The sequence below is a fragment of the Ochotona princeps genome, chromosome 28, assembly GCF_030435755.1.
Source record: "Ochotona princeps isolate mOchPri1 chromosome 28, mOchPri1.hap1, whole genome shotgun sequence".
In the NCBI taxonomy this organism is placed as follows: domain Eukaryota; kingdom Metazoa; phylum Chordata; class Mammalia; order Lagomorpha; family Ochotonidae; genus Ochotona; species Ochotona princeps.
Genome location: NC_080859.1, coordinates 1,707,948 through 1,726,697, shown reverse-complemented (window position 1 = coordinate 1,726,697; position 18,750 = coordinate 1,707,948). Strand labels below are relative to the sequence as shown.

Here is an 18,750-nt window from a genome sequence, read left to right as displayed (position 1 = left end):
CTCCCAGGACGCGTCATCCAGGAGGAGCTTTAGAGCTCTTCCCGGGCTCTCCCACTGGGGATGCTGGGAGCCCAGCACCACCCTGCAGGACCAGAGCAAGGAGCACGCTCAGCCTCTGAAACATCACGGGGAAGCAGAGAACAGCCCCAAGCGGTGCCTTCTAGGGTCACACTTGCCTCAGGAAGGACTGTGCCCCTCCACCCTGTTGCTCCAAGAGGAGGCCACGGAGCTATCTTCCCGTGAAAGGGCCTGGCTCTGGGCTGTGGTTCTGTCTGGCCCCGGCTACTGCTCCTCCAAGCAGCTGTTGGGTTTCAGCCATCCCAGCTATGGACCTCCGTGCAGCTGGCCCACCACACACGGGGAGGCTGGCTGCACCTCTATGGAAGCCCCTGGTTGTGGGGAGGCCTTTGGAAGCTCATCAGAACCCACGGTGGCTCTTGGATGATTGTGCCCTGAAACCCTGCCTCTTGTCCCAGCGTGCAGCCCCTGGCTGTGGGAGGGAGCTGCCAGAGGGAGGCCTCTGTGCCGTTCTTGCAGGGACAGTGGGAAGGGCCCCAGCCCCTCACCCTCAGCCCTGAGGTGGGGTTCCCTGCTCACTGCAAGCTCCCATGTGCTCCCACCTTGCAGGGGGTGAAGCAGGCTCTTAGGATTAATTAATTCAGGGGTAAAGAGCTGTCTTGGCAAACCAAGTTGTAGGTTGTGTTTTTTTTAAGGACTTTCGGATAAAACAGTGGAATCAAGAGGCATCCATTTGCATGCTCTGGTAACTGGAAACAGTGAGCTCACCTGGTTTTGTTTCAAGGGCGGTAATGTCATGAGAGTTTAGACATGTAAGCACAAATGTGGCCACTCCCTGGCCTCCCTCATCACTCAGAATGCCCCTGTCCACACGCCGTGGTGCCCCCTACCCTGCCGTCTTTCCAGGTTTCGGGAAGGAGCTCTTTGAGGCTGACCTGGACCGGCTGGCAAAGCACCTGGACATGGCCATGGAGATGATCCCGGTCCTGAAGCGGGCCGACGTCGTCAATGTGGTCAACGGCCCCATCACCTATACGCCGGACATCCTGCCCATGGTGGGGCCCCACCAGGGGGTCCGCAACTACTGGGTGGCCGTGGGCTTTGGGTGAGCGTCCCCGGGCCTCTGTGTGTCTCTGAGTCTGGTGGTAGCGGGTCCAGGCAGCCAAGGAATAGTGTAAGGAGTACACGTGTTAGACACCGAATGTGGTGTAGGCCTTAAAGGGTCACACTTAGAACTCTATGGCTTTCCTTCCCCTCTCTGTTCACTCAGTTTCATGGCTGCTTCTTTGACTTAAAGCACAGAGAAATGCACCCCCAAAAGCAATTCGTAGATAAGGGCCAGTGGGTGCTGTGCACATGGTGGAGACCAGAATCACCTTTGGAGGCTGGGGTGGGGTGGTGTGGGGGTGACCTGGTCCCTCACCGTGTCCCGCGGAGGCTGGGGTGGTGTGCGGGTGACCTGGCCCCTCACCGTGTCCCGCGGAGGCTGGGGTGGTGTGCGGGTGACCTGGTCCCTCACCGTGTCCCGCGGAGGCTGGGGTGGTGTGGGGGTGACCTGGCCCCTCACCGTGTCCCGCGGAGGCTGGGGTGGTGTGGGGGTGACCTGGTCCCTCACCGTGTCCCGCGGAGGCTGGGGTGGTGTGCGGGTGACCTGGCCCCTCACCGTGTCCCACGGAGGCTGGGGTGGTGTGGGGGTGATATATTCCCTTATCGTCTCACTTGGAAAAGGAAACAAGGACAAGAGCACCTTCCCCACTAAGTGACCGGTTCATAGAATTCAGGCCCAGTGTTCCTATCCCCAGAGTCTTCCCTGGACAGTGCCTTCGTGGCCTGAATGCTACTAAGAACATGTCCCTGTTGCTCCACAGCGAGCTCACCATAAGGGGCAGAGCTGAGCTGAGTGTCCCCTGCCTGGCGACTCTACAGGAATTGGTTATCCCACTAAGTGGCGGCCTTTCCTGCCTGCCAGCCCCACATTAGCCAGGAGCTCATTTGCATGGGTGACTGTCTTCAGGGGACAAGCAAACCTGCAGCTTGAGTCAGAGTGCTGAATGTGTGGGTTTTAGGAACGGTGCATAGGGTAGGACCGTGTTCTCTGTGCATGCCATGGAGCTGGGGCCATGCAGGGAATCCAGGCGTGTTTCGCTGGTAGTGACAGGGTGCCTGCCTGTTTCTGTGTCTGGAAGCTATGGCATCATCCATGCTGGAGGCATCGGGAAGTTCCTCAGCGAGTGGATCCTGCACGGGGAGCCTCCTTTCGATCTGATAGAATTGGACCCCAATCGCTACGGCAGCTGGACTACCCCTCAGTACACCGAGGCCAAAGCCAGGGAGTCCTATGGATTCAACAACGTGGGTGAGGGGCAGGCCTGTCCGTCCTGGCTGGTGCCTGGCAGACCATCCTTTTGTTGCTTGGATGTCTGTGGGGGAGGAACCCTACGGGTTGTGTGTGTGTGTGTCCGTGCCCGTGTGTGCACTGGTGCCTACTGTGCAGTGCCAAGGTGATCTTGGGTGCTGCTGATGAAGTGTGTGTGCTTCTTCCCAGTGGACGTGGCAGCTTTGTGCCAGACCTAAAGCATTCATGCACAATGTGCCCCTGAACCTCAGGTTTCCTATTTGCTGAGTCCCTGCGTGGCACCATGGCACTGCTGTGGGCTGCTGCTGACCCTGCCTGCTCTCCCCGTGCAGTCGGCTATCCTAAAGAGGAGCGCTTTGCTGGGCGGCCGACGCAGCGAGTCAGCGGCCTCTATGACATCCTGCGGTCCAAGTGCTCCATGGGCTTCCACGCAGGCTGGGAGCAGCCGCACTGGTTCTACAGAGCTGGCCAGGACACCCAGTACAGGTACGGTGGGCCAGGGCTGCAGCCTGCCCAGGGAAGAAGCTGGCAGGCAGAGGGAGGGGTGACAGGGAAGCACCGCGCCTGCCCCTTGCGTGACTCCTCCCATCGCAGGAGCTGGAGCACCTTCTCACAGGAGTCCTCTTCTCACTGGAGCTGCAGCCTAGGCCAGGTGCCGCTGTCCTGCGTGCCTGTTACTAGACCAGCAGTGCCCCTCCTGTTTGGCATGTTCCAGCTTGTCTCTCCCTGTGACTGCCTTCCAGACACACAGTTCTATCTGAAAAGCACTTCCTAGCCATGGGGTGAGGTGATAATGCTGTTAATGGGGAGAGATGTTTGCTAGTGCTTCGTAGCGCCAGAGCTTCCTGTGAGCCCATGCTGCATGCCAAAGTTGCCCTTGGGTGTTAGCGGTGGCCATGTCCTTCTCGTAAGTCCAGACACCAAGAGAAGGACATAGGAAATCTGGGAGTTACATTCGGGCTGCTGCTTTGCTTTGTTAAACAGGTTCGATGCCTGTTTACACATCCCCATGCTAGACAGTGTAGTTTGGAGGGCCGGGCTCTGCAGGCTGCAGTTCTAGCTGCCTGAGTGGTCATAAAGCACTTTATTTTGTCCTAGATGGCTCTCTTCCCCATTTTGGAATGCCTGAGCTGACCTGTTTTTTCTGCCATTTTAGTGATTACACTCCTGGAAATCCGTGTAGACTTCACCCCAGCTCCCCAGCTGCAGGGCTGTGTTTGGCATCGACTTTGTAAAGGAGAGGATGCTTTGTAATGTTGGGAAAGCTCTGTCCAGGCCCAGGCCTGACATGAACCAACACTGTGCTCTGAAAAGGAAGTTGTAGGCCTAGGTCTGCACTCCTGCAAGCGTGGGCACCACCTGGTGGGCACCGCCTGGGAGCCTGTTAGAATGCACACTGGGGCCCCACCCAGCCCAGACACAGGGCTTCCAAACCTGGACATTAACAAATACAGGCAACTGTATTCCCAAATTGACATTTGAGAAGCACTGAGTTAGATGGCCCTCCTTTCCCAGATACTCTGAATTTACGAAGCCCACCTCTGGTGGCTTCCAAGTGGTGCCCAGTACCCACGGGGTGCACCCAGGCGTGGCCGGCACAGAGCGCCTCACATCCAAGCTCAGGAAACTTTGAGTTCTGCCTTTGGTTAATTAGTGCTTCACTCACTGGGAAGTGGGTCCAAGGGGCAGAGGAGGGACGTGGAGAGCTCAGCGTCCAACCCGCAGCACAGAATTTGAGATGGCAGAACTTACCTCCGCTGCCCACCGCCTCACTCCTCACACCATAGAATTTTCCAGATGACTGGAGTTCATCAAAATATCCTTGGTCCTTTGTTTCTTGAAAGTAAGTAAAAGCTGTTGTACAACACTGCACATTGTGTTGCAGGCCGAGTTTCAGGCGCACCAACTGGTTTGAGCCTGTAGGCCATGAGTACGAACAGGTTATGCAAAGAGTAGGGGTGATCGACCTGTCGCCCTTCGGCAAGTTCAGCGTCAAAGGCCCAGACTCCGTCACACTGCTGGACCATCTGTTTGCTAATGTCATCCCCAAGGTAATCAGACGAGGTCGGAATTCCGACCCATCGATTGTCTAGCCCCTCATTTCCCCACAAACCCCTGTTGTTTTAACTCACCGGCTGATGTCTGTGAGAATCAGAACCCAGGAACACGTGAGCCTGGGTCAACACTCTGTCCACTGAATTATCATTCAGGGCTTGGGACTTTGCTTAACTATGTCAACAGGAAGTTAACACTGAATGCCATGAAGCAAAGCATCACTCCCACAATCGTCTAAGAGACCGAGTTGAGAACCTGGCGTGCAGCCTGGGTGTAAAGCTGCCAGCCGCAGTGCATGCCGGGCGGCTCTCGGGTCAGCACTGCATTTCTCCCACGTGTGCTAGAAGGGTGCACAAGATCTTGCTTCGGTGCTGAGGGGCTCTGCCTGCTTCTGCCTAGGTGGGTTTCACCAACATCAGTCACATGCTGACACCAAGAGGCCGGGTGTATGCCGAACTGACAGTCTCCCACCAGGCCCCTGGGGAGTTTCTGCTGGTGACTGGATCCGGGTCAGAGCTTCACGACCTCAGGTGAGGGTCCACCCTGGGGCGGGGCCTCCCCCTTGCACTTGTGCCTTACACTGAGGAGCTTCCTCTCACCGGGACTCAAGTTAACATATGACTTTAACCTTCATATCTGACCGCCTCACGTAAGCGTCAGGACGCCTCCCAGCTCCCTCTAGCAGGTGACCGGCAGCGGGTTAAGTGCCTCCGGTCCTGCCGGTTCCCACTGGGTAGGCATCACGGCATGCCATCTCTCTTACGCCATGCCCCAGCCCATCCTCTTTGTGCCTTGCAGGGTGTAGATTGTCCCCATTTTTAGGTTCAGACCCTGAGGTGTGGCTGATGCCGATCACAATGGCCAGTCTGCCTCTGTGACTCTCATGGCACACGCGACCCCTTCACTCAACCCTCTTCTGGGGCGTGCTCCCCTGGGTGGTGCTTGGTGCCCTATGGTCCCAGCGCAGCAGCTCATCTGTGAAGCTGAGCCTCGAGCCAGCCGTTAGTCCTCCATGGAGTCGGAGTCTAATATTGGGAAACTCTTCACAACATCCTTACTGCACCTGTGGCCTCTGACAAGCTCTGCTGTAGCTGTGAAACCATGTCAGTCACATGTGCCCGTTCAAGCTGTTTCAAGGACTGTCTTAGTGGCTCAACTTTGTGTGAGTCCAGACGAGTGTGTCACGGTGGGTCTGCACAGCTATAGCCATGACTTGGTGGATTATCAGCCAGCGCTGAAGCCAAGGAGGCCCAGCACGAGCTGTCATCTTTTCCTTATGATGTCCTGTGTCTAGTGGCAGGTCAGTTGTTGACCTGTTGCTGCACAGGTAGGCCTCCTGTGTAGAGGTGTTAGAGAACATTGGCTTGAAGTTGGGTTCTAGAGATGGCATCAGTAGTTTAGATGCAATAAAACTGTCACCATTAAAAGTAATCCCATGTGGAGAGAATCTAAGGGGGAGGCTCATCTGTTCTCTGGGAGTTCACCCCAGGACTACCAGGTGGGTGATTCATAGACCACTGGCAGCTCAGCCCAGGGCATCCTTGGTGTTCAGAACCACGTGTCCGTGTCGTGCACCTGGGGACTCTGGTCCTTCCAGACAGGGAGTCGGGTGTCAGCAGAGCACCTCTTGGAAGCGGTGTCTCACACGGTGCTTGTGACTTGAGTGCAGATGGATGGAAGAAGCGGTGGTCAGAGGTGGCTATGATGTGCAAATCCACAACCTCACTGAGGAGCTGGGGGTCGTGGGCGTGGCAGGGCCTCTGGCCAGGCAGGTCCTGCAGAAACTGACGGTGGAGGATCTCGACGAAGACGCCTTCAAGTTCCTCCAGACCAAGCAGCTCCAGATCGCTGGCATTCCTGTGACGGCCATCAGGATCTCTTACACTGGTAAGAGCCGGAAGCCAGCCTGAGCTGAGGGAGGAACTGCTGCCAGGGATGTGTACACGCAAGGAAACCGACGGCTGGTCACATGCCCTACATGCACACTTGTGCCTACTCACACTCAGCCATGCACTCTAGCCTATACCGACCACACTCACCCACGCACACTCACACTCAGCCGTGCATACTGACAAACACTCACACTCAACCATGCACACTCACCTACACACATCACACTCACCCACACACACTCACACCCATGGGTCCGGGGCATGGGAGGCGGGTGCTAGGACAGCTTGCTACAAGCTGGCCCTTTAGAAGCCAAGCACATGCTGCTGCCTGAGTGGACTTGCCCCACTGCAGATCTGAGGGCTCAGCATCCCTGTGTGTGTGTTGCAGGTGAGCTGGGCTGGGAGCTGTTCCACCGGCGGGAGGAGTCCTCAGCCCTCTATCACGCCATCATGGATGCTGGCCGGGAGGAGGCCATTGACAACTTCGGGACTTTCGCCCTGAATGCCCTGCGGCTGGAGAAGGCTTTCCGCGCCTGGGGCTCAGAGGTGGGCTACAGCGTTCCCAGGCCTCTGCTCCAGCCCCACAGGGACAGAGTGCCCCTTCAGATCTCTCCCCCTCCCCGTGCCCCCCTCAGCTACCCCTGCCTCTGCCCTGTGGGGAGGGGAGGGAGTGCCCCTTCAGACCCCTCCTCGCTCCATGTCCCCTGTACCCCCCATCTTCTGCTCTTACACCTGTTGTTATGACGCTCATGCTGTGGGCAGAGTGACCACCCAGTGTGTCCAGCTGTGGCTTTTCTCTGCCACTCCTGCCTCCTTCCCTCCCTGCTTCCTTTGTTGGCAGAGAGAGAGAGAGAGAAAGAGAGAGAAGAGAGAGCTGCCTCCATCCACAGTGCAACTCCCCAAATGCCCGCATCAGCCTGGGCTGGGCTGAAAACGTCACCCAGGTCTCCTGTGTGGGTGGCAGAAACCCCCTTGCTTGAGCCCCGCTGTGGGAAGCTGGGGTTAGACACAGACACCCCCAAGTGGGACAGGGCCTCCTGATGAGCGTCTGAACCCCAGGCTGAACTGTGCCCTGAGTTCCTCTCAGCACTCTGCCTGGAGGTCTATATACCCTTCTCTCATGCCTGGTGTGTCTTCCCATCTGTCCAAGGAGGTCTCCGTGAACAGGCCTGGGCTGTGATCAGATCGGCTCTGTGGCCTGCTCACACGGTCAGATCAGGTCGTTTCCCTGAGAGCTGAGATAAAGGACAGTGATTAAGAAAAAAAAGAAAAAAAGGCTCCGGAGTGGGGACTGCAGGTTGAGATACTTTCAAGGCATGTGTAGTGAACTTTCCAAAATGTCTGTGTTCCTGTCAATGCAGCATTTACCCACCCCCTCCTCCCAGCACTGGGCAGTCTGTCAAAGGTCCGGGTGTCTGCCACAATGAACCCCATTGGAGGCTCGGCAGCAGAGGACCGCTCTGTGCAGGCGTCGAGGGACGAAGCCCAGGCCTGGCTTTGGGGTCAGAACTCTTCGTCCCGGTCCAGTCCTGCCGGCTCCGGCGGTACGAGCGCGCCCTCTAGTGACACTGCAGCCCTTGGCCGGCCGTCTCCAGACTTTTTTTTTTTTTAAACTTTCGAGAAATTCTGAAACTTTTTGAGTGAACAGATGAAAATTGAGAGTAGATCAAATTAAGAGACATGAGGCCAAGTTTCCTATTATGCAAAACAAATTTGTATTTACCGGGATTGTGCAAAATGCTGTGTTGTCTTTGAAAGTCTGGCCACTTTTTTAGGGAGGTTAAACCCATTCCTTTGCAGCAAAAGAGAACAACAAAATACAGAGATGAAAACTATTCAGTTGAAGGGCATTGCCAAGTCCCAGCTGAGCCCGGCTTGGTGGACAGGCCAGAGGCCCCAGCGCGTCTGCGGAGTCTGAACGCGGTGTCCATGGTTCCCTTTTCTGAACCCTCGAGAAGCCATTCTGCCACCTGCCTTTCCTTTTCGAGCTGATTTTTTTTTTTTTTTTTTGGCTAATTGTAGAATCAGTAAATTACATAACGTTCCCAAACCCACTTATGTAAAGTTATTACATAAGACTACGGAGGGCTATTTCTGGAAGGTACACCAAGTGCTACCCCCTCGAGGTGCTGGTTAAAAAGGAGGGGGGTTTCAAAATTAACCATGTCCACTTGACGGTGTTTGCTGAAAGGCCGCCCTCGAATGTTGGATTAAAAACCTATTTTAGAGCCCACACCACACCATAACTGGTCTAATCCAGAGTCTGAACTGCAAAGACCTTGGCAGTGTTTTCTTGCTTCGGAAGACACTGGGTAGAAGTGATGTTGTTGAGATGGTTTACACCCAGCTGAGATCCCAAATGTGTGCTTTCCTTCTAGATGAACTGTGATACAAATCCTTTGGAAGCTGGGCTGGAGTATTTCGTCAAGCTGGACAAGGTAGGTTTACATCTCGAAGGGCGCTGGAGGTGCTTCCTCGGATTGTGTTGTGGCTTCATGTGAACTGGACATAAATGCACATGCCATGGTAATCGTGTGTCAAATTGGATCAAAGTGTTCTCAAGAGTGCTGGTCGATTTTGGAGAGCAGAATCTGGCCTGGGGCTCTAAATTCCAAGAGGAAGATTTGTCAGGATGAGGTAGGAGGTTTCCACCATCTTGTAGGAACTGTGGGTGCTGTCCTGACTCCCGGGGTGGGGGAAGGCGCTGCTTTCCTGCCTCTCCCTGGAGACTCACAGCCTGGAGCTGCCTTGCTCAGCTGATCCACCTACTTATTAGGTCCATGGTATGTGAGTGCAGCCTCTACATAGAAAAGCCAGTGGGATGTGGGCCCCAGGGATCATGATGGACAGTAATGTTCTCAGGGTATCCCCTCTGTGCCATGGTTCCCCAAGTGTGGGCCCCTGACTGCTGGCACTGCTCCTCTGGGAAGCTCTCAGGCCCACACAGACCTGCCAGGCTGGGGTCTCTGGAACTCAGGCAGCAAAGCTGGGTGTCAGGAAGCTCTCCAGGCCCCTGAGGGCCAGTCTGAACAGCACTGCCTTCTAGGCCGCCCTCAGCTCCGGTCCTGCCCTGGAGCCCTGTAAGACCTGGTTCAGTTGGACCAGCCTTTGCATCCTTTAAAACCCCTTTTCACCCTCACTCCCAACACAGACATTGCAGATATGCACCTACATAGTAGTTCTTCCTAAAATCAGATTAACATCACAGCACAAAGGATCCATGACAGTGATCCGTGTGTGAGGAGGGAAGGGCGTATTGCCATCTGACAGTAACTGGACCCAGAGCCCACAGCGCACCCCATTTCACAGCCTCTCTCTCATCAGTCCCACAGATAAGAGGAAGCACGTGAAGTCTTTCTGGTGTGGCTTGTTTCGCCTTGTACCACGTTCCCCAGTGCCACTCTAAGAGCACTGAGTTGCAGTGAGTGGCAGTTCTGGCGGGTGGGAGATTAGGCACTGTCACGGAGGGTGCTTCCCTGAGTCCCCAGGGTGGGCCACCCTTCCCTGGGTGCATGTTCACGAAGGGTGCGTGCCGTCTTGTGGGGTGAATCGGGCTCAGGCAGCCCTTCCAAAGCTGCTGCATGTGTTCAGATCCTGAGCTGACCCGCTGACCTCCATGCCTATTTATACCGTCAGACGTCTACGCCATCAGCCGTGGCTTTGATTTTTATGGTGTGCCATCACTCCCCAGACCTGAGGAAGCAGGTGCCTCGGATGTGGGCAGACAGAGCTGCAGCTCAGTTAAGACCAGGAGACAGGGCCTGACTCCTGACAGCGCCTTGTGTTTTCTTCGGCGTTTGGATATTGTTATTTGGGACTCGGGCGGAGCTCGACAACCTCTTCATTTTGCAGTTGGGGTCTAAGAACTCTGTTGTGGTCAGCAGGCACGGCTTGTGCTTTTCTGATCCCTTTGAGACGACACGCATGCCATGGCTTGGCTCAGAACGGAGTTGTACAACAGGGACCAGTCTCGAGTGATGTGCGTTCTCGTGATTTCTGCGGGACCCCCACCAGCTCTCACGGAGCTCCTTCCTGGGCCGAGGCTTTGAGAGCTCTCATTCAGGGGATTATCCGGCTTCCAGCTAGCCTTCCAGCGCTCATGTAAAAATGAAGCAGATAGTTCAACAATTATAGCATGGTACTGTGGCAGCCTATAATGTTAAATGTGTTCCTGAAAAACTTGTCACCAGGCTAAGCTCTGTGACTTTCTTGTTAGTCCTGTGCCTAAAGCCAGAGTCAGAAACATCACCCCCCCCTTCTGCCCTTGGAACGTGCCATGTCCCACGTGGTTGGGGAAGTTAGAGCCGCGTGACCAGAGCTCAGCCAGCGTGGGGGACATCTGCATCCCTGGCTTTCGACAGTCGTGGGAGGTCTGGTTTCCTTTCCCTTCAGAGTAAAGGGGGAGTTTTCTACATGTTCCCCACATGCTGATGTGGGGACTGTGGGAGCTGTTACACCTGTGGAGGACAGACAGGGAGGGGACCAGTGGGGTCGCTGGACCACCCAGGGCCTGCCTGCCCTGAGGAAGGTAAGGGAGGCCTGAGAGGTTGAATGACTGCAAAGGCCAGTGCTTTGCTCCAGCCTGTGCTGACCCCTGACCACTTCCGGAGCTGTCTCGCCCCCTCGCCACCTCTCCCTCAGACCCTGGAGCCTGCCTGGGGTCTGCACGGGCCCCTTTCATTAGCTGATGGCACCTACCCCCCCCCCCACACTCACTTCTATGGAAGCTCCTGCTGGGCTTTGTGGGCTTTCAGCCGTGGCAGGTGAGAAGTGTTCCTGTCAGTACAGGTGAGGAAGGGAGGTGCAGCTCCCACCCAGGTGTGGCCCCTGGGGTACTGGTGTCCTTCCCTGTGTGAGCCCTCAGCCCCCAGGCCACACCTGTGATGCCCCTTCTGCCTGAGGCCCTGGGGGCTGCCCAGCACATTCCCCACGCTCCCTGGCAGAGAGCCTCCCTGTGGGAAAGGAGCCCAACAGGCACACCTCAACCCTCCTCTCCCCCGTGCTGTGCCCACCGCACTCCTGAAGGCCTCGGGCTTCTTTCCACAGGAAGTGGCTTTTTCATTTCTATTTATTCATTTATTTTTGTATGCGGAAGTGGAAGTGGAAGAAATGTGTTAACCAGGAGCAAGGGGAAAATCAGCTGCCTCACGCTGGCGTCACAGGAGTTCTTGGAAGTTTCCTCTTGAAGCTGTGCACCCCACCCCTAGCCCCCCAACAGCCCCAGAGAATCCCACTGAGGCCGTGGGTTGAGGAGTCAATGTGAGGCACTCCGTGTCCCTGATACCTTCCCCCATCCCAAGCTGGGGCCATGCCCAGGTCCTGGCAGTGTGGACGCCTACTGGGTGAGTGAGAGCCCCCAGAAGGCAGCTCAGTGACTACTGGCTGCATTCCAAATACCAGGAACTTCTTCCAGGGCTTGGCACATGGCTCAACAGGCTAATCCTCCATCTGCAAGCATCAGCATCCCATATGGGCACCACTTTGTATCCTGGCTGCTCCACTTCCCATCCAGCTCCATATTTATGGTCTGGGAAAGCAGTAGAGGATAGCCCAATGCCTTGGAATCTTGTACCTGTGTGGGAGACCTGGAAGAAGCTCCTGGTTTCAGATCTGCAACCATTGTGGCCCTTTGAGGAGTTGAACCAGTAGAAGGAAGCTCTTTCTGTTTCTCCTAGTCTCTGTGAATCTGCCTTTCCAATTAAATGATAATAATAATAAGTCAATTTTAGAGTCACACACGCACGTCTTTCACTAGCTGGTTCATGCCCCAGATGGCTGCAGTGGTCAGGGCTTGGCTGAAGCCAGACCCGAGGAGTTTCGTCTGAATCTCCCATGTAGGCGGCAGGGGTCCAGACCCTTCGGCCATCTGCTGCTTTCCCCAGGCCGTCCACAGGGAGCTGCCTCAGGAGCTAGGCAACTCGGACACGTGACTATGTGGGATGCCAGTGTCGTAGGTGCTAACTTCATCCACTACCACCCCTTAAACTCTTCTTTTGTTGAAGGATCTGGCCAGATCTCTTACCCATCTTGTTAGTGAGTTTTTAAAGCTTGTATGTAATGTAGACATAAATCTTTTGACAGGTATACACATTGCAGTTTTGTGCTGGGGGCTCCCCGTCTTTGCAAGCTCAGTGCCAGCCACTTCCTCCATGCAGCTGTGGCTGACTGTAGCTGCTGGTGCTGCCCAGCCCCGCTTTGGCGTGCTGCCCGTGTCCTTGTCCCCACAACCCCCGGCGTGCAGCTCACACCCATGCTACAGCAGGTGTGTGTTTGCATTTCTCCCTCTCTGTGTGCGTAGGGGATAAATATTTATTTGTTTATTTATATTGGAGAGGGCAAGATTGTCTACTGGTTCACTCCCCAAGTGGCTGCAATAGCTGGAGCTGAGCCAATCCAAAGCCAGGAGCCAGGAGCTTCTTTCAGTTCTCCTGCCTGAAGGCAGGTTCCCAAGGCTTTGGACCATCCTCGACTGCTTTCCCAGGTCACAAGCAAGGAGCTGGATAGGAAGTGCAGCAGCCAGGACAGAAGCCAGAACCCATATGGGATCCTGGAGCATGCAAGGGGATGATTTAGCCACTGAGACATCTGGCTGGGCCTCTCCCTCAGTTTGTTTGTAAGAGATTGGGCCTTTTATCCTCAGGGAGCACACAGGGGACAGAGGTCACCCTTCCCCAGGACTTCCTGAAGCTGCGGGTCTGGGTTCTGTCTGGCCCTGAGCCATCCCTGCCTATCCAGAGGGCAGGGCACAGTAGGAAATTCCTTCCAGGGCATTCAGAAAGGCCAAAGCCTTCAAGATGTAATTGAATCTCTAATGGTGAACGATTCGAGGGCAGACAGATCGACACCTGGCTTTGCTGCCAGCCCCGCACATGCGGCGTTGGCCCCAGCTTGGGCCTGGGCCTCTTTGCTAGCCGTGGGGAGAGCCATCTGGAGTCACCTGTCAGCTTTGTCCACCACAGTGAGGCTCCTTGTAGAGACAACAAGGTTAGGGGCCGGCACTGTGGTACAGCGGGATAAAGCCGCCGCCTGATGCTCAGTACCCCGTTGTCCCAGCTGCTCCACTTTCAGGACAGCCAGTGGTTGAGACGGTGGAAGATGGCCCCTCACACTGGAGCCATCTGATGAGTGAACCGGGGAATATTAGATTTTTAACTCTTTCAAATAAGTAAACCTTTAAAAGAAGGTAAGGATAGCAAGGTATTTGCCATGGCTGCAGTTCCTTTTTTCTTTTAATGCAAATTTTATTTCAGAACAGTTTTGAGTGTACAAAGCAAAGATTGTGAAAGAGTACAGAGTTCGAACGTACCTCTCCCCCACATTCCCTTGCTGTCATATTATACAGTCTGTTGCACCCAGGTTCCCCGCCCCGTTTTCTCAAGAATCCAGATCTCATCCCGTCACCCTCCCAGTGCCTGGGATTGGTCAGCTGTGCTCACACGGAGGTGTGGCGGAGGCTTTCCTGGCTGTCGCTCCGTCTGGGTTGTCTGGTGGAGTTGAAGAGGTTGGGACTTGCAGACTCAGAGTCACTGTGACCCGAGAACACGCAGGGTCGGTATTTTCAGCTTTTCCACCTCGTTGCTTCCATTTCCGAGGCCCGACAGGACTTTCTGACTCATCCAACGCATCCCTCTCATGGGCTGGAGAATTTCCACTCAGTGCCCATGGCTGTAGCCTCCATGTCCTCATCTTTACTCTGAGAAGCCGAGGGCTTCTTTGCACAGGAATCAGCAACAAGTCATGCAATGTGTGTGCTGAGGCCAAACAACACACCCATGGTTCTGATCTCTAAGATCAGGGGTCCTGATGTGTCTGAGGTCAAAGTGAAATGAGAACACAGGCTGCTTGGTGATGCCAAGCCACCAGTGGGCTGTCTCCTCCCCTCGTCCATGCCATTCTACACTCTCCTCCTCCACAGCAGGTACTGCCATCTGCCCCTGCAGCCCCCGCACATACACTACCCACTCCACCCCCAAGTCCTGGCTCCCGTGCAGGCCGGCAGGTCCACCGGCCTGGTCTCATGACCCACGGTGCGTGCTCTCTGTAGCCCCTGTCAGATCCACTCCCAGCCCTGGCTCCTGTGCAGGCCGGCAGGTCCAGTGGCTGCAGTTCACTCCAGTGCATGAGTTCCCACTTTTCTAATCTTGGGTTTGCTGTGACTTTCTTTGTGATCCTTCCTCCAGATGAATTCCGGCAGGCCCAACAGAGTGGTGGCTTTCTGCCTAAGTGGTGCTGGCAGAGCCGTCATCACAATCCCTTACCCTTGGGGATAAACTGTTCTGAAGGAATACACAGCTGATCCTGTCACCAGAGGACTAAGGATTTCTCTGGACATTTGATCCAATCTGTGTTTTTCTTTGATATGTAATTGGTGAGAAAATAGCAATGACAAATTTCAACGCTTGTGTCTCTAACCTTGTCACAACGTCTGAGCATTCATTCATCATCATTATCTCGCTCTGCCGCAGCCTGCAGACTTCACAGGAAAGCACGCCCTGAAACAGATTAAAGCCACGGGGCTGAAACGGAGACTGGTGTGCCTCACCTTGGCCACGAACGATGTTGATCCGGAGGGAAATGAAAGCGTCTGGTTCGAGGGCGAGGTGAGTGCTGCGGGTCCCTGCTGCCGGGGCCATGCAGTTCCTGCAGCAGGCTCTCTCTGAGTGCTTGACTACTTATTTATTGGCGGGACTTCTCACTTGACAGTTAACTGAGAGGAAGACAATAGCTAGCTGCTTGTCTTTGAAAAATGTGACATCCTGTGTGCTCTGTCTAAAGCTCGCAACCCTGCTGGCAGTGACAAAGGTGTTGGTTAGGGGAGTAAAAGAACCCATTGGTTGACATTGAGTTTTACAAAGAGCCTGAACCTTGGGAAGGAGGCACTTCTGCAGACCAGCAGCCGCACACACGTGCAGGAGTGGCGGGTGGAACCATCACAGGTACAGGGAGAGGCAGCAGCCCCGGGTGCTTGGAGGAGAGAGAGGTCTTTGCTGTTCGCTCTGCAGATTGCACTGTGCCACGTCTGTGTTCAGTGAAGCCAGGGGCAGTCAGCCACCTCCTCAGGGGTCTGTGTCTCCCACCCTCTCTGTGACGGTACACCCCAGGATGCCTTGGCATTTGGCTACACGGACAGGCAGTTGCTGGGGTGGGGAGGGACAGCCCTTCGGGGCTCATCTGAGCAGGTGTCCGCTGCGAGTGTCCTGGGCATGATCGGGACCTGAGCCACCACCCTTCCCAGCCAGCTGCAGCACCTCTGTGTTTGCTTTCACTGCCTCTGTAGTGATAGGCGGGGAGACAGGCTGCAGCCTCAGCTTCCTGAGGAAACAAGCATGGGCCGAGGAGGGGCGGACTCCACGCATGGCTAACCCCCACTGACGGCCTGCTTGTGATTGAGGGGCCTCTGTCACACGGCACCTGCCCGAGGAGGGGGCCGTGGAACCGGCTTGAGCTGCCCTGTTGGGGGCACTGGATGCTGAGTTTCTGACCTTTCTTCAAGGCCTTGCTGAGTCCTGCAGTATGTTCTTTCTCTGCCCCTCCTGCCTTAGGAGTCACTCCAGACCTGGCACGTGTGAGTAGCAGTGGACGCACTCAGACCCCACGAGGCCAGTGGACATTGCCAGCTCTCGCCGGGTGTCTGGGCTGCCCTCCCTGCCAGCCTGCAGTGCTGTTCTGTTGGAATTTCCTCACCTCCCCACTTCCTCTTTCTTCTCCCTATCTCTGACTCAACCCTTTGCTTAATCTGTGTTCTTCCTGCAGTTTTCAAATATGCCCACAGTTGACACGCTTTGCACTGGTGATGAGCCCTGGTCTCTGGGCCTCGGGGAGATGCAGCCCTCCGAGGGGGCACGGCCGGTTCTCGGCTAATTGCCTTTGCTCCAGCCATGACATCTCCCCATGCCTCCTGGACTCCCCACAGAAATGGAGCTCATCTTCAAAGGTGCTTTGCTTTCTGCTAGGATTTTACTTTGGTCTCTAGGTTAATCTGTCTTTAATCCAGGAGCCGGCAGCACTCATTCCTGTGGGTGGCTGAGGCAGGTGCCTGTGCAGTGGGTCTCCTGGGACACTGGGAGTGGAGAGGGCTGGGGGAGGTGTCAGGGAATGACCAAGTATCCTGGGCCTTTGCATCCCTCATCCCAAGTCCCTGTTCTGATCACCTGACTGGAAGGGAAAGGAGAAAGGTGCGTGTCCTGCCCAGGCAGCCAGTGACCTGCCAGGGACGCCTCAGCAGAACAGCCTTCTCAAGGTCGTTGTTTTCATTTGCCGTCCCGGTCAGGGTGAGCTCAGAGGTCACATGGGAGCTCCCGGTGTGGGGTTAGGGGGCCTGGAGCAGGAGCCTGTACCAGGGGACTGTGTCGGCATCTCCATGTGCTCTCTGCCCAGGCAGCAGCATGGCCACTGGGTTGATTCACACCCACGGGCATTTGGAGCAGCATTCTACATGGCTGGCCGTGCTGGCTGGTGCCCGGGAGGCTCTGAGCTGTGCCGTGCCATGCCGTGCCAGGGCTGGTGGAGCTAGCAGTGCTGAACAGTCATCAGAAACTGTACTTCACCTTCTGTGGTTCCACACCTGCTGATTCAACCAACCATGAGTCAAAAATATTTTTTAGAAAAAAATCCAGGAAGTTCTGAAAGGCAGTACTTGAATTTGCTGCTATGTTGTATCCCTGCGGAAGGAGCCAAGAGATGAGTTCTGGCAGTCAGAGAGTGTATGTAAGGTGTCAGCTTTCTACGAGGGCCGAGGGACGAGGCACATGGCTCCACAGCGGCCCTGAGCCCATCCTCAGGATTGCAGGGCACACTGCACGCACCGCTAGCGTTCTCTCACACGGATGTACACTTCACCGGCTCTGAGGGGTCACAAGTTCTGCACTATTTGCTCAGCCCTAACAGGGGCCATGACCAACTCTGCATTTTGGTTTCTGGCTTCTGCCTGTTATCTAGTATTGTCCTGCTAGTTGGATGACAGAAAAACATGTAATTTTTTAAAAATCTGTTTAGAGCTTAGTTATTTGGGAGAGGGTGCGGTCCCATCTGCCAGCCGGTTCACTCCCCAGTTGCCTGCAGGCTGGGAGAGGACAGCAGCCAGCCACTTCTCCTGTGGGTGCCAAGGACCTGACTCCTGAGCCCCCGCTGCCTCCCAGGGTACATCAGCAGGAAGCTGGGCACCAGGAACGCCCGCCCCAGGAAGGGAAAAATGTTAAGTTTAAAATTAAGATATTCCATCCTTCTGTTATCATATCTCCTGGTGGGAAACTGAGCAAGACAATGACAAACATTATGCCCCCAAGTGTACCTTACAGGAAGTTGTGGAGGAGCACAGCTGTGTGCCCTGCTGCACACCCTGCAAGGCCGCTTTCCCAGCTCCCGGGCTTGCCTGCCAGCCTTGCCTGCCAGCCGACTCTGGGCGCGGCACCATCCCCAGGGGCCCTGCAGCTCGCAGCCAGGCGGAGCGCAGGTGCCCGGCTCATGGCTCTTGTCTTCCAGGTGGTCGGCAACACCACATCCGGGGGCTACAGCTACGGCATCGGCAAGAGCCTGGCCTTCGCCTACGTCCCCGTGGCGCTGGCCTCTGTGGGCCAGCAGGTGGAGGTGGAGCTGCTGGGCCAGAACTACCCCGCTGTTGTCACGCAGGAGCCGCTGGTGCTGCCAGAGCCGGTCAGAAGTCGGCGGCAGAAGCAGGGCGGGACGAGCAGGGGCTGAGAGCCTGGCGCGTCCTGGCCGCCAGCCCTGAGGTGAGGGAGGTGGCTTATGGGAGGGTTCCCCATCCTCCTCTTCCCAGGATTATTTCCTCATGGACGAATGAATGGCTAATGTGTCCTTCCCAATGCGTGTTTCGATTATTGTTTGTAACCCAGTCGGCAGAGCGTCAGGTGTTTGCTGCTGGGTGATTGTTGTCACAGCTGAAGCCAGGGGCAGACAGGGAACACTGATAGCCGACTATGAATTAACAAAGCATCTTTTACATAAAAACAGCCACTGGATGGGTTTGTCTCATTGAGACGGCTTTCCTTAAGTGACAAAGTGCTCATTTTACTATTTCCATGAAACTAGTAAGAGCTTCAGAGACTTAGAAACAGGTCACATTTAAATCAGATCTCCAAAATATTCATGATTTTATTTATGAGTTCCTTGAGGGTGTCTGCACGTTGCCCCCATCCTCTGGGCAGTGATTTCAGAGGAGAGCTCACGGGAAGGCACAGCAAATGCCCCTGATCCTTACTCCCCACTTCCTCAGGAGCCTGGGACGTTACAATGTAGACACTTGCGTGACTGTGGGCAGGTGGCTCCTTGGGGAGGATCAACACGCGCTGACATCCCTGGCACCCACCTGTGCTGCCTTCAGTTCACAGTGTGGTGGACCAAGGGCGGGGAGCAGGCTGGTCCTCTGCACTGTGTGGGGTGAGGGAGAGGCCTCTGTGGGGTGAGGGAGAG

The 18,750-nt window shown here is 55.5% G+C and overlaps 1 protein-coding gene across 4 annotated transcripts in view; it reads left to right on the top strand.

Annotated features, from left to right (window-relative positions):
* DMGDH (dimethylglycine dehydrogenase) overlaps nt 1-18,054 on the top strand; it is a 59,061-nt gene extending 41,007 nt beyond the window's left edge. For all 4 annotated transcript variants that reach the window (XM_058656424.1, XM_058656425.1, XM_058656426.1 and 1 more), the window contains 10 exons: nt 925-1,123; nt 2,205-2,374; nt 2,707-2,860; nt 4,260-4,425; nt 4,829-4,959; nt 6,099-6,316; nt 6,710-6,867; nt 8,700-8,759; nt 14,787-14,921; nt 17,803-18,054. In XM_058656424.1, the coding sequence (XP_058512407.1) occupies nt 925-1,123; nt 2,205-2,374; nt 2,707-2,860; nt 4,260-4,425; nt 4,829-4,959; nt 6,099-6,316; nt 6,710-6,867; nt 8,700-8,759; nt 14,787-14,921; nt 17,803-18,018 (1,607 nt within the window). In that variant the 3' untranslated portion in view covers nt 18,019-18,054. The remainder of the gene's footprint in view (nt 1-924; nt 1,124-2,204; nt 2,375-2,706; nt 2,861-4,259; nt 4,426-4,828; nt 4,960-6,098; nt 6,317-6,709; nt 6,868-8,699; nt 8,760-14,786; nt 14,922-17,802) is intronic.
* Nucleotides 18,055-18,750: the final 696 nt, after the last annotated feature.